The sequence below is a fragment of the Monodon monoceros genome, unplaced genomic scaffold (assembly GCF_005190385.1).
Source record: "Monodon monoceros isolate NGI ecotype Baffin Bay Population unplaced genomic scaffold, NGI_Narwhal_1 Super_Scaffold_6, whole genome shotgun sequence".
In the NCBI taxonomy this organism is placed as follows: domain Eukaryota; kingdom Metazoa; phylum Chordata; class Mammalia; order Artiodactyla; family Monodontidae; genus Monodon; species Monodon monoceros.
The window spans coordinates 73,371,375-73,385,575 of record NW_021703783.1 but is presented as its reverse complement, the minus strand read 5'-3'; the positions used below and the strand labels follow the sequence as shown (position 1 = coordinate 73,385,575).

The window sequence follows — 14,201 nt, the reverse complement described above, 5'->3', positions numbered from 1 at the left end:
AAAAAGTAATAGATGTTGAAGTGCTTAGACCACTGCCTGGCTTAGAGTAAGCACCTCAGTGAATGTTTGTTGTTACTGTTTTTATTTACTGTAAGTTTTGTGATACAGAGTTGAGTCAAGACCAAGGTGGATGTTTTCCTAACTTATTGCCTAGTAAATCAGGAAAGACTCTTGTTGAAGACATAACTTTTTAGCTTAGTCTTGTTTGTTTGTTTTTTTTAAAATTAATTAATTAATTAATTTTTGGCTGTGTTGGGTCGTTGTTGCTGTGTGCGGACTTTCTCTAGTTGTGGTGTGCGGGGTCTGCTCTTCGTTGCGGTGCGCGGGCTTCTCATTGAGGTGGCTTCTCATTGCGGGTCACGGGTTTTTGGCGCGCAATCTCAGTAGTTGTGGCGCTTGGGCACGGGCGTGGTTGCTCCGCAGCATGTGGGAGCTTCCTGGACCAGGGATTGAACCCATGTCCCCTGCATTGGCAGGCGGATTCTTAACCACTGCGCCCCTAGGGAAGTCCCTTTAGCTTAGTCTTTAAGGGTGCTTAGGAGCATGTCACATGGCAGAGGGGTTAATGGCATTTCATTTTGAGAGCTAGATACAGAAGGCATGGGGACATGTAAGAGCACAAAATATAAGATGTTGGAGAGGTACAAGTAGTTCAGTTTGTTCTTTCTCACAAAGCTGTTTTGAGGAACAAACGAGATGAGATCCTTGAAACCACTTTGTAAGCTATCAAGCAATAAAAAATGCCATTCTTTTTGCATTTCTTCTCATTACCTGGGCTAGTAACAAGTGAATAACAGAGTCTAATACAGGGAAATTGTCTCTGTAAGGAAATATGTTGAAAGAACAATTGGTGAGGAAGTCAAAAGAGGACTGGACATTCAGAAGGAAAGAATTTTGCTTACTCAAATGATAATTATGTTATGAGTTAAGCTTAACATTCATTTTATAATTTAAACTTGAATAGTGTATGCTTTGGGAAGCCTGAATTGACTTACGGAGTGTCTGAATTGTGTTGTGAAAACTTTATTGGACTTAGAATCATCATATGTGACTCTGCTACCTGGCCAAGTCATATCAGGTTCTTTCAGCTTTAGCTTCTTCATCCACAGAATGGGGATGATAATGTCTATCTCATCTTTTGTTGTAAGGATTAATATGGAGAAGTGAAAGTGCAATTACTGTTTTCTTTAATGGATTCTACTGTACTTAAAAAAAATCAGTCTTCAAAAACCATGTATTCACTAGACTTTCTGCTTCAGATTCCATGAGAAGACCATAATAAGGATAAAAAGTTTGTGATACTAGATATAGTAAACCTTTTGCATATAAAAAATATATAATGTGAGTGGATTAGGTTATTTAAAAATAAAGTGGTTTAGGTTCTTTTAAATAAAATTTAATTAACTCATCTGTGCAATAAAGCAGGAAGATTTTGATTAATTTTTTAGAATAAGTGAATTTTAAAGTGAATGGTTGTAATGTATTTTTGCTTCTTAAAGAGTAAAGCTGTCTGAGGGGTCCTTTATGTATAGAACTAGTAGGATTACTTGGGCACTTTATGAGTAAGCCTATGAGGAAGGCTCACTACTAGACTTAATTTTTGTAGCATGTTTTAAAATTGTATCCCACCCAAGTATTTGTGAGCATGGTTGCATTCATAAAATTTAGTAACTTAGAATTTTCTTTGAAAAGATGCAAGGCATTTATAATGATCAATGAATAGACTTAATTTAGCTTATGAATTCTAAAATAAATATTATTTTCTTAAAAGAAAAAGTATGAAATCAAGTCAAGAAAGATGTGGAGTTACTAACAAGTAAGACAAAAAAGTGTTTATAAAAAGAGAACTTTCCTAACAAGTAGTTTGACTCAAAATTATTATTTTTTTTCTCCAGTCTTTTGGCTCTACCTCTTTTGTTCTGTGTCTGTTGGTCAGTCAGGACACAACTAATTGCTAATTGCTAATTTTGCTGAAAACTTCTGGGTGCTCTTTTTACTTTGTCTCCCATTTTGTCTTTCTGACATATATCTTTTTGACACTGCTTTTTCTATAGTATATTTCTACTTGGTAATTTACATTAATGAACTTTTTCTCAGACATGTGTTTAAGAACCATTACTGCTGCCTTTCCCACTCTATTATCTAAATTTATTACTCCCCTGTGTCCCCTCTTGCAACTTGTTTGTCTGTTCCTTTGTGTCTTTTTGTATAGAGCAGATGGCATGAGTCATGTATATATACCTTGTCCTTAACTCCTCTCACTAATTTACCAAGTTCAAACTTTGTTTTCAGGTGATTTTAACTTACTAGTTAGCCCCACCTGACTTTGCTCTTTTCATTTAAAAAAAAATAGTGCACTTGAGAAATTTAACACAGCTTTTGTATTAATCTGTGTTTGTGCATTATGTTTTAACTTAGAAAAAAATTTTTAAATATGTTTCATTTAGATTATAGTCTGTTTAAAGGCCAGAAGTTTTGTTTCCCCTCCACTATTTCTGTAGTATCCCCTTCTAGCACACTGTATATAAAAATGAGTATAATAAATGTCCATGATTGACTCATCAGGTGCTTATAGTGGCTTCTTTTCCTGGCTATCTTTCTTACAGAGTTGAGTCAAAATTCTGATCCATATCTTGTGTGTAAATATCTTGACTAAAAATGTTCAATATTAGTAGTAAAAACTCCACTGAGCCCAGACTTTAACATTTGATTAGGCTGGTTGATCCAGATCTTTGATTGGAGGTGTCATTTTTATATTTTGTACTTGATAGTATTGAGTAAAATAACAAATATAAGGCAGGTAAGTGATATTTTTAAAAAAGATCACTGTTTTACACACCTAGAAAGAAATTTGAGTAAGTCTTAAACTTGTGACTCTTAAAAATGATGTTTGTAAAAAAGAGCAAAAATGAGGAATCAGTAGAATCAGGCATATTAGAGCAGTAAATTGTATTGTTATTGCTAAAGCTCTTACCAATTATGAAATTGCAAAGCCAAAAATCAGAATTGCCATATTGTTACTTAAAGTAATTTTTGATAATAGAGGGGTAGTTTCAATTTTTAACTCAAATGGGAGATTATAAATATGTTGCATAGCCTAAAGAATCTAGTTAGTAGATTTTAGTGTTTTCATTTTATGTCAAAATCTTGTTGGTAATTCTTAAATTATATTAATAGAGCTTAGTCAAGTAGACCAATAATAAAACCATAAGTTAGTATATAACAGTTTAATTCTTCTTGATTAAATATTTTCACTGTGTTTATATTATAATATTTACTAAAACATTTAGTAGGAAATGATATTGCTCTAAAGATTATTTGAATAATTAGAATAATTAAAAATATTAGGAAAGGAAAAAAATTGTTAAATTGTTATTTCAGAACTTGACTGAAAAGTTTCAGAAGAAAGAACTGGACTACACTCAGTTAGAGGAGAAACATAATGAAGAATGTATGAGTAAAAAGAATATACAAGCAAGCCTTCATCAAAAAGACCTAGATTGTCAACAGCTTCAGTCAAGGTTATCTGCATCTGAAACCTCACTGCAGAGAATACAGGCAGAGCTAGGTGAAAAGGGAGAGGCTACTCAAAAGCTCAAAGAAGAATTATCAGAAGTGGAGACCAAGTACCAGCATCTTAAGGCAGAGTTTAAACAGCTACAACAACAGAGAGAAGAAAAGGAACAGCATGGATTACTACTCCAAAGTGAAATTAATCAAGTAAGAGCTGTTAACTTTTATTTATTGTAATTCCCCCTATGGTTTCTTCTTAGTGTGTTTGATGGTTGTTTGATCATAATATAGTTCATTAAAAAAGTTGTCATTTAAAAAAAAAACTCTTAATTTTCACAACCTATAGTGTTGAGTCAGATCTCATTTCTGTTAATTTCAATTTCCCTTAAAATGATAGTATCTATCATATAGTATTATTGTGAAGTGTTTATGAATTAATACATATAAATTGCTTAGAATGGTACCTGGTAAATGGTAGGTACTCAGCAGGTATTAGCTATTATAATAATTCAAATTGTTGATCATTTTATTTAATCTTATCTTTTTTCTTTTCTTGTTACTAAATTTTAAAAATATAATTACTGTTAAACCAATAGTATAAAAATTAGATATTTTAAAAGAAGAAAACAAATTAGTCCTAACAACTATTTTTTATAGGTAAATAATATCTCTCAAGTTTCATGGAAGTTTTGACTTTGCCATTAACTTAATTTTTGAATTCTCTATTCTAATTATTTCTTATAGGTAACATTGAAGTTGGTAGAAAAATGGAAATTTGGGGGAGATTAAAGTCCTCAGCCACTTTTTTTTTTGATAATTTTCAACTATTTTCATTTATAGGGCAGTGATACTTGGCTTTGTGGCATCAGTCCTCTGTCTTCTTAGCCTGAGATACTCTTCCTATTTCTCTTCTCCCTGATAAATACAACTTACTCCACTTGTCCCATTTCCAGAAATCTTTTTCTGCATATTGCCACTTCTCACCACCACCCCCTCCAGAGATGGCTTAAGCATTTACATATTTTTTTTTTTTTTTTTTTTTTTTTGCGGTACACGGGCCTCTCACTGTTGTGACCTCTCCCGTTGTGGAGCACAGGCTCTGGACGCGCAGGCTCAGCGGCCATGGCTCACGGGCCCAGCCACTCCGCGGCATGTGGGATCTTCCCGGACCGGGGCACGAACCCGTGTCCCCTGCAGCGGCAGGCGGACTCTCAACCACTGCGCCACCAGGGAAGCCGAAGCATTTACATATCTTGATTGTTTTACTTATCACAGTATAGTATATTATCATAACTTATGTATCTTTCTTCACTAGACTCTGAACTCTTCAGGTGCAGAGACCATGTCTTATTCATTTTTTATCCCAACTACCTGGCATTTTGCTTATTAATCAGCAGATGTTTTAGTAAGTAAGTGAATGAACAAATGCAGGCATTCATAATCGAAGGAAACAGAGGCTTGGGGATATCAATGAATAACTTAAATATAACTTAGATATTTGCTTTTCAGTTCAAATGAACAAATGGGGCATTTATGGTTTCTAAAAGACACTATGCCTTGTTTATTAGGAGATACAGAAATGAAAAAGGAAACAGTACCTACCCTAAATGATTATGTAAATCTCATTGAGGATGAGGCAAGTACTATCCTATACCAATGAATGTGAGAATTAAAATAAAATGATCTCATATACCATGGGAATTTGGAAGAGTTCCTCTCCTGTTTTCTCCCCCCTGCCCCATAGTACTTCATATTGTATAATTATTTTGTCCTGTTAATGTGATAAAAAAAAGCTTTGTGTGAGAGATGGTGCTTGAAATTGTGAATATTGAATGGGTTTTGACAAGTAGCAGTTTGAAGGCAGGAGGGTCTTCCAGGCAGAAAAGTAAACTAGAGGCAGGGAAGTATTACAAGAACCAGGGAGGGACACGCATTTGCTCTGAGGATAGGGTATGTGTAATAGTAGTGGACTATTTTGAATCCAAAGAGCATTTGGAAGTTTATTATGCAGGCTTTTGAATAGCAGGCTGAGGAATTTGGGTTTCATTTGGTTGTCAGTGGGTGGAGGGGCATCAGGAATTTTTGAGAACCTACTCAATATTTTTATTCAAAGACTTGAATGTACCTAATTATTTGGTTTAGTCACAATTCTGTACAAAATAAAGAGGTTGTACTGAAGACCTTGAAGTGATACCATTTATTTTCTTCTCTTCAGCATACTGTCTGGATTCTACCTTCAAAGCATGACTCAAATCTGTCCACTTCTCTTCATCTATACTGCTACCACCCTTAATCTCAGCTGCTGCCATTGCTCACCTGGGCTACTGTTAGCCTTTTTACAGGTTTCCTTTTTCTAGAGACCTCCTTAGTCTATTCTCCGTGTGGAAGCCAGAGGCCTTGTTTTAAAATGTGAAGGATATCACTTTATTCCTCTGCTTGACCACCTCAGTGGCTTTGCTTACACTTTGAATTGAATCCAAATATCTTACTTGGTCATGTAAGCACTTGTGTGTAGTATGGTCCACACTATGTCTGTTTTCAACATATGAAGCAACCATACTGAGCTCCTTTCAGTTCCTCAAACACCCAACACTTCAAAGCACTTTCCTGCCTTAGGTCCTTTGCCCATGTTTTTTTCTTAGAGTGTTCTTGATTTCAGTTCTTCATAAGGCTTGCTCAGGTATTGTTTCCTCAATAAAGCTTTTCTGGACCATTCTATTTCAATAGCTTATTTTCCATTTATTCTGGACCCTACTTTATTCCAGCAAGCTTCTTCTTTATAATACTTTATATTGTATAGTTAGTTTACTTGTATATTATCTACCATTCCCTTTGGACGGTGAGCTACTTAATTTGAGGAATCTGTTTTATTCTGTACTCTATCAGCCTCTATACTTAGAGCTTTCAGTAAGTATTTATTGGAAGAATGGAAGTGAACCTCACCTTAAACCTTCTTTCAGCGTCCTTAAAGAGTGTAGGGATGAACTGGGTTTGTTTTGCTCTCTACTGTATCCTCAGCTCTCATATCAGTGCTGACAAAAATAGATAGCTGTCAATTGTCAACAAAGGACTTGAAAACAAAGTACCCCATATTCTTCATATTTGTGTTCGTGAGCACTTTTAAAATAGCCACGGATATGCAGATAATGATGTTATGTAATTAAACAATTAGTCATCAGTTTACTTTTTTAACTTTTAAAAAATTTTATACAATATTTAAAGGTTTCTTTTTCTTTACAGTTATTATGAAATATTGGCTGTATTCCCCATGTTGTACAGTATGTCCTTGAGCCTGTCTAACCCAGTAGTTTGTATCTCCCACTCCCCAACCCATATGTCCAACTTAATTTAAAAAAATTATCTAACATGCCATCTCAAATAGCATAGTGGTTTATGAGTGTGGATTTAAGAACCAGCTTTCTGAGTTCCAGTTCTGTGGCCTACAAGCTGTGTGAGCTTGGACAAGTTATTTAGTTTGTACCTCAGTTTGCTTATCTATCAAAAAGAGGATAAGAATGGAACTGTCTTCATAGGGTTATTATAAGGATTAAATTAGTTAATATTTGTGAAGCATTTGGAATAGGGCCTGGCACTTAGCAAACATTAATTGGAACTTAATGAATAAAGAATTATGTATATAAGTTTACAAAAATAAATTTCTCAGAGAACATATACATGTATGTATATCTCAAAATGTAACTTTAGGATAGACCATTATATTAATAATTCCAGGATGTATTATTTTTGCTCTTAGTTTATCCTTTTTTTTCCTTAACATATTTACTCTAAAATGATATAGGCATTACGGCTTAAGGGATTTTGGCCTGCTTACACCCTTGGGCAGCTTTGATTTGAGATTCATCTCTTTATTAAAGATCAGGGATTTATCAGGATTGTACAGTAAAGAATGATAGTTATTTATAATATATAATGACAGTTATTTATAATATATCTCTTTTTTTACCCCTTTAGTAAATCTTCGCTTCAGAGCAACAGTTATCTTTATTTATTTAATAAAAAATTTTTATTGGAGTATAGTTGACCCACGATACCATGTCAGTTCCAGGTGCACAGAAAAGTGAATCAGCCACATGCATCCACACATCCACTCTTTTCTAGACTCCTTTCCCATATAGGCCACCAGAGGAGTATTGAGTAGAGCTCCCCATGCTACACAGTAGCTCCTCACTAGCCATCCATTCCATATATAGTAGTGTGTACATGTCAATCCCAATCTCCCAATTTATTCCACCCCCCCGCCTCACCCGCTGGGAACCATAAGTTTGTTTTCTACATCCAGAGCAACACTTATCTTTAATTTGGTGGTTCTTCACTCTGTCTGCACACCAGAATCACCTGGGGAAATTTAAGAAATTACCAATATCAAGGCCTCATCCTCCACTCAGTTATGCCATAATCTCTGGCATAGGCCTGGGCATTGGTGTATTTAAATGTTTCTCCTGTGATTGTACTGTGTAGTTGAGATTGAAAACTGCTGCTTTTTAAAGTGTTGCTTTTTGGCAAATGATTCCTGAAACTAAATATCATCTGATTCTTGTTATGAAAACATGGATTTCTGGGCTTCAGCTCAAATGTACTAAATCTAAACTTCTAGGGGAGAAGTCTGATTATCTTTGTGTTAATAATGATATTGGGTGATTCTTATCCAACGAGTTCAGGAACTAGATGTAGGGGATGCCTGTCTGTAAGAGATCAAGCACTTAGATGCTTGAAATATGAATTTACTTTGAAGGCCTCCTTTGCTTTCACATACCAGGATTGGATCTATTTCTTGTAGTGAGAAGGAGAGGGTTTGGGTAGTTACTACAGTGCTAATTCACTGCATTTTAAGAAGAAGAAGAAAATGGAGAGATGTCAGGGTGCTGGCTTAGGACAAGAATAAAATAAATGTCTTTTCTTTAACTGTTACTGATTCCTGTTTTAGTTAGATTGAAGCATGCTTTACTTTAGAAATCCACTTTGGTTTTCTTTATTGATGATAGGATATATTTTGACAGCTGCAGGTTGCTTCATAGCATAAGAAAATAGTGGGTGTCCACTCTTCTGATAGAACTTTATTTTTTTCCTTGCCAACTGTGAATTTTTATGGAGAAATATGCAAGTGTAGAGCATATAAGTGTATATATGACACAAAGGCTATAGACTCTTAATATTTTCAGATTTAACGTGAATGGGTTTGATTGAAAGCAATTGTATTGAATGCTTGTTATTAATTTCCAGTTTTGCTGAGGCACATGCTGAGATTTGATTTAATGTGTTATGAGGCTGGGGTGTAGAAGTACTCTTAGTGTGTAAGCTTTGCCGAATGTCTTGCATCTTTATCTCCATGCCACTCTTTTTTTGTTCTGTACTCCCAGCACTTGTGCAGTAATTCTTCTAAAATTAGTACAAACTTTTTTTTTTTTTAATGGACCCACCCCCAGCCAATCCCACAAGAGAAACCAGCTGTTATTTCTGGTAGTATTAGTGAAAATAAGGAATTTGAGAAAGTGATAGTTCTAGCTCCAAGAAAAATTTCTCCTTTAGTTTTAGCTAGGTGGCAATTTTAAAGTTAATGAATGAGAATCACCTAATATTTTAAGAAACTATTCTTTCCTCTATTTTATTTAGAAATTGTGTGCCAGTTTGAGGACTTGAGAATGCTTTGTGCTCTATTCAGTACCCAAATGTAAGAAGTCAGTTGTGGTGGTTCATAATTATGGGAAAACTACAAGAATCACTTTGGGATTCTAAAAACTACAGTGGAATAGGTCTGAATGTGCCTTAAGTGTCTTAATTTTTAAGTTTTGTTTTATCTAAATTCCTCAAGTGATTACAACACTTATATCTAAACAAGAGCCTCAGGTTTGCTGGCTTTTTTTTTTTTTTTTAAAGCGTGCAAAAACCCTGAAACCTGTGATGTTTGGTTACAGTTTTATGAGTCATAATTTATGTGATTAAAATTCAATTGGATCTTAGGTTCCTCTAAAGTATCATGAAAATTAATATATTATTTTTATATTGGTGAAAAATCAAACATTGTTTGGAAAGTAGGTGGTAGTAGTAATGGTGGTGATTGTAGGTGTGTTTATACATATGTACTTACTTTTTTTTCCTTTTCTGAAGTTACATAGCAAACTTCTGGAGACAGAGCGCCAATTAGGGGAAGCTCATGGTAGGCTGAAGGAACAGAGACAGCTTTCAAGTGAAAAGCTGATGGATAAAGAACAACAAGTGGCTGATCTACAGCTCAAACTTTCTCGTTTAGAAGAAGAGGTAAGCTCGCATTTCAAATGAGTTTACATTAGTACATTTTTTGATAGATTTGAGGCATCTTAAATATTGTTTTTAATCTTTTTATGGTCAAGAGCTTTAATTGGACTTTTTTAACTTTAAGTTGGGACTTTTATTTCTCCCCAGTTAAAATGTCCTATTTATTAACTGCATTAAGTCATTTTGTTGTGATTGTATTCCCTAAAGTTCTCAACAAAAATGTGCAAAGAAGGCTACTCTTCAGCTTTAGGCAGGATAAATTCTCGGGGTGAACCTGTCAGGCTGCTCAAGAAGAGTCTTCCTATCCAGGAAGGACCAATTCCTAATGGCCCTGAAAAATGAACAGTTGCTGAGGGCATTAATGACATGTAGTTGGTGCATGTAAACTTTGAGTTTGCATTTAAGGATTTTTTCTCTTTTAAAAATTAAACATAAGATTGTATGCTATCCTAATTTAAGCTGTAGTTGGCAAAAATGGTAACTGCTATTTGGTTAAAGTAAAAGTTATCATTAAAGTACTTCTTTCATTAGAATTGAACAAACCCTGAGAGTTAAAATCTGTAGCTTCAGCAAAAGATTTTCTTCTAGACCCAAAATCTTAGTGTGGTAGATCATGCTGTTGTTTCCCAATAAGTGATAATTATGATTGTTGTGAAAAAAGTAAAACAAATATTGATACTGTTACAAAAATAATTATATAATTAATTAAAATAAATATATAATTAATACCTTGATCATATTAGTATATAAAAACAATAATAAACTAAATGCCAACCTGGAGAAAGAATTTTATACTTTTCAGTATGAGAATCAATTCTTAAGGAATAATTTCTTAATCATGAGATTATGATTCTATAAGTAATGAGATATTGCTTTTAAAGTTGATTTTTATCTGTTGTTTGAATTGAATTTTCTCTTCAGACTTGAGAATTGTGAGATCTGAAGTACTACCAAATATTTATATGCTAGCATTATGCCTTTAAGTTGTCAACTGACAGTCTTCATTTTTTTTTTAAGTTGAAGGAAAAAGTAACAAATTCCACAGAATTGCAGCATCAGTTAGATAAAACAAAGCAACAGCATCAAGAACAACAAGCTCTTCAGCAAAGCACTACAGCAAAACTTCGTGAAGCTCAGGTAAATAGTATTTGAATTTTTAGCCTTTTAAACAAAAATTAACCAAATCATTATCCTTTTGTTGTGGTGAAACTAGATAATGCAAAGTACTTGATTATGAAGAGTTTTGATAATTTTCAGTATCTGGATAATCAGAAAATCTTTTTCTTTTGATTGCTCTGTTGAAAATTTTTTCTAAAATATTAAAAAATATTTATTATAAATAGATTTGTTACTTATAAATTTATATAAAAATTTAAAATTTATTTCTGTTAAAGAAATTTATTAAATTTATTTAAATAGAATATATTATTTATTTAAATTGTTATTTATACATAATAAATTATTTATTATTGTTTATTAAAAATACCTTATTTTAGAAATTAAAAATGCAAATAAAATTTCTCAGTTTAGTTTACCTCAGTAAAAAATAACATTTTGTATTTCCTACAATAGAACTTACTGTTTATTGGTCATGTCTTTCCCGGTTTCAGAGCTATCATATGAACATTGGAATTGTAGGTATAGAAAATGTGACTGAGTTAAATTTGTACAGATTCTATAGTATAGCTCAGAAGATTGAAATAAGTTAAATTTTTCTTTTGTTATGGTGAGCAGAAGACGGTACCCACATGTTTGAAATGAATTTGAATTTGACATTCATTTATTTCTTTGGTCTTTCATTAATTCATTGAATATTATTGAGCACTGTGTGTCAGGCCCAGTGGTAAGCACTGAAATTAGAGAGCTAAGTAAGACACAGTGCCTGCCTTCTAGGAAATGGCAATCTAATGATAGACACACAGAAGCAATGTTGGAATTGAAAGGAGGCAGTAAGTAATATGCCTTTCTTTCCCTTCTGAGTTTGGATAGTGGCATGGGAGTCAGGTGGTTAGAGATCCAAATATTGTATTCATTTATTTGTTCTTTCATTCAGTCAACAAATATATATTAATGTCTACTCTTAGCCAAGGAAGTGATTTTGTGGATATGGCAGCAAAGAAAATAGACAAAGATGTCTGCTCTCATGGAGCTTAGTGAGGAAGACAAATACTAGCCAAGGTAAATAGGCGAAATATATAGTGTGTTAGATGGTGGAAGTGCTATGGAGATGAAAAAAGGGACGGGGAGTAGGAAGTATCTGGGGATCTGGAGGTGGGACTGCAATGTTAGATATGGTTGCCAGGGAAGGCATCTTTGAGAAGATCTAAAGGAAGGGAAGGTGTACAAGAACCTCAAGAAGCCAGTGAGTGGAGTGGTGTGAGTGATAAGAGAGTTAAAAGCCATAGGGATCACAGCCATAGAGATCACAGAGGATCAGAACATGTTGAGCTTCATAAGTAATTTTAAGGATTTTACTGTGAGATGAGAAATCATTGGAGGATTCTGAGCAATGGAGTAGTATGATCGGACTTATAATTTCGTAGGATTACTTTGGCTACTGTATTGAGAGTAGGCCGTAGGGGCACATAAGTAGAAACAAAGAAATTCGCTAAGAGACTACTATAATAATTGACACAAGAAATGATATGGCTTGGATCAGAGTGGAAACAGTGCAGGTAGTGAAAAATGGTCAGATTCTAGATATACTTTAAAAGCTGACAGATTTACTGATAGATTGATGTGGGGCATCAGCAGAGAAGTCAAGGATGATTCCAAGGATTTTGGCTTGGGTAGTTGGAAGGATGGAGGTCAAACAAGATGAAGACTGGGAATCCTACTGGATTTGGCAACATGAAGTCACTGATGACATTGGTAAGAGCAATTTGTAAAGAGAAGGAGGGGCAAAAGCCTGATGGAGAGGGTCCAAAAGAAAATGGGAAGAGAGAAGTTTGATGCAATGAATATAGTTAACTCTAGGAGTTTTATTATAAAGAGTAGCAAAAAAAATAGAGTAGTAAAGATGAGGTAGAGAATTTGGTATAGATTGCAGGCAAGAGGACTTTCTTATAATGTACCGCAGAATTAAATTTATTCATCCAATCACAGACAAAGCTGGAAATGACAGCCTTTTACCTTCTTATAGGCAGGTTGTCTCTTAGACTGAGGGGAGAGCAAGGGGCTGAGTTAAACATTCTTGATTCCTTATTCCAAGCTTTCCAGTTAGTTAAATTCTCAATCTCTGGAGAGGAATAAGAAAAGGATGGCAAAGAGGCCAGGCAAAGTCTCTCATTATGAAAAGTCCTAAAAACTAATTAAAGAGATGTGATGAGTATAATTCTAGGTGTATATATGTGTATAAAATTATTATGATAGCATAGAGAAGACAGTTATGTAACTCTGATAAAATTTGGAAAAGAGCAGTTACAGAAAATTTCCTTAGAAGGGGCAGTCTGTTGCAAAGTTTGTGTAGATGTTTCTGGGTTGCAAAGATGGTGATAGTGAGTAGTATACTCCAAGTAGAAGTTACAAGGAAAAGAATAGTGAAGCTGGTATGAATGAAACTGTTAGGTTTTGCTGGAGCTTAAAGTGTAATTTAGAGATGAGTTGGAGAAGAGCCCAGAGCATTAGACATGGGTAAGTTTATGGAAGGCCTTTCTATCTATGCTTGAAGATAGAAAGGTATTGAAGGTCTTTAGAAGTGCCATAGCCAGATTTGATTTTTAAATAGATTATTCTCATGGTTTTGTAAAACATGAATTTTGGAGAGAATATTCTGAAACAGGAGATCAGTTAAAAGACTAATATATGCAGTAGTTTAGGTGAAAAATAATGATGGTCCTTTTTTTTATCAATTTATTTTTGTTTATTATTTTTGGCTGTGTTGGGTCTTCGTTGCTGCGCATGGGCTTCCTCCAGTTGCGGCGAGCGGGGGCTACTCTTCTTCGTGGTGCACGGGCTTCTCATTGCGATGGCTTCTCTTGTTGCGGAGCACGGGCTCTAGAGTGCCCCGGCTTCAGTAGATGTGGCACGTGGGCTCAGGAGTTGTGGCTTGTGGGCTCTAGAGCGCAGGCTCAGTAGTTGTGGTGGGCAGGCTTAGTTGCTCCACGGTGTGTGGGATCTTCCCGGAACAGGGCTCGAACCTGTGTCCCCTGCATTGGCAGGCGGATTATTAACCACTGCGCCACCAGGGAAGCCTAATAATGATGGTCTTAGTTTAAGCAATTGCTAAAAAATATCATAGGGACAAATATGAATGCTACTTTGGAGGTAAAGTAAATACTAGTTTGGAGGTAAAATACTACTTAAGACAAATATGAATACTACTTTGGAGGTAAATTAATAGTTGTAGGGAATGACAGAGATAGGGAATGGCTTGCAGACTGATAACATTGGGTACATGGTAAATGGAGGTATCA

The 14,201-nt window shown here is 34.7% G+C and overlaps 1 protein-coding gene across 3 annotated transcripts in view; it reads left to right on the top strand.

Annotated features, from left to right (window-relative positions):
- The window catches only part of EEA1 (early endosome antigen 1), a 139,595-nt gene that overhangs the window by 81,404 nt on the left and 43,990 nt on the right, over positions 1 to 14,201 (top strand). For all 3 annotated transcript variants that reach the window (XM_029204740.1, XM_029204738.1, XM_029204739.1), the window contains 3 exons: positions 3,382 to 3,720; positions 9,640 to 9,789; positions 10,804 to 10,923. In XM_029204740.1, the coding sequence (XP_029060573.1) occupies positions 3,382 to 3,720; positions 9,640 to 9,789; positions 10,804 to 10,923 (609 nt within the window). The remainder of the gene's footprint in view (positions 1 to 3,381; positions 3,721 to 9,639; positions 9,790 to 10,803; positions 10,924 to 14,201) is intronic.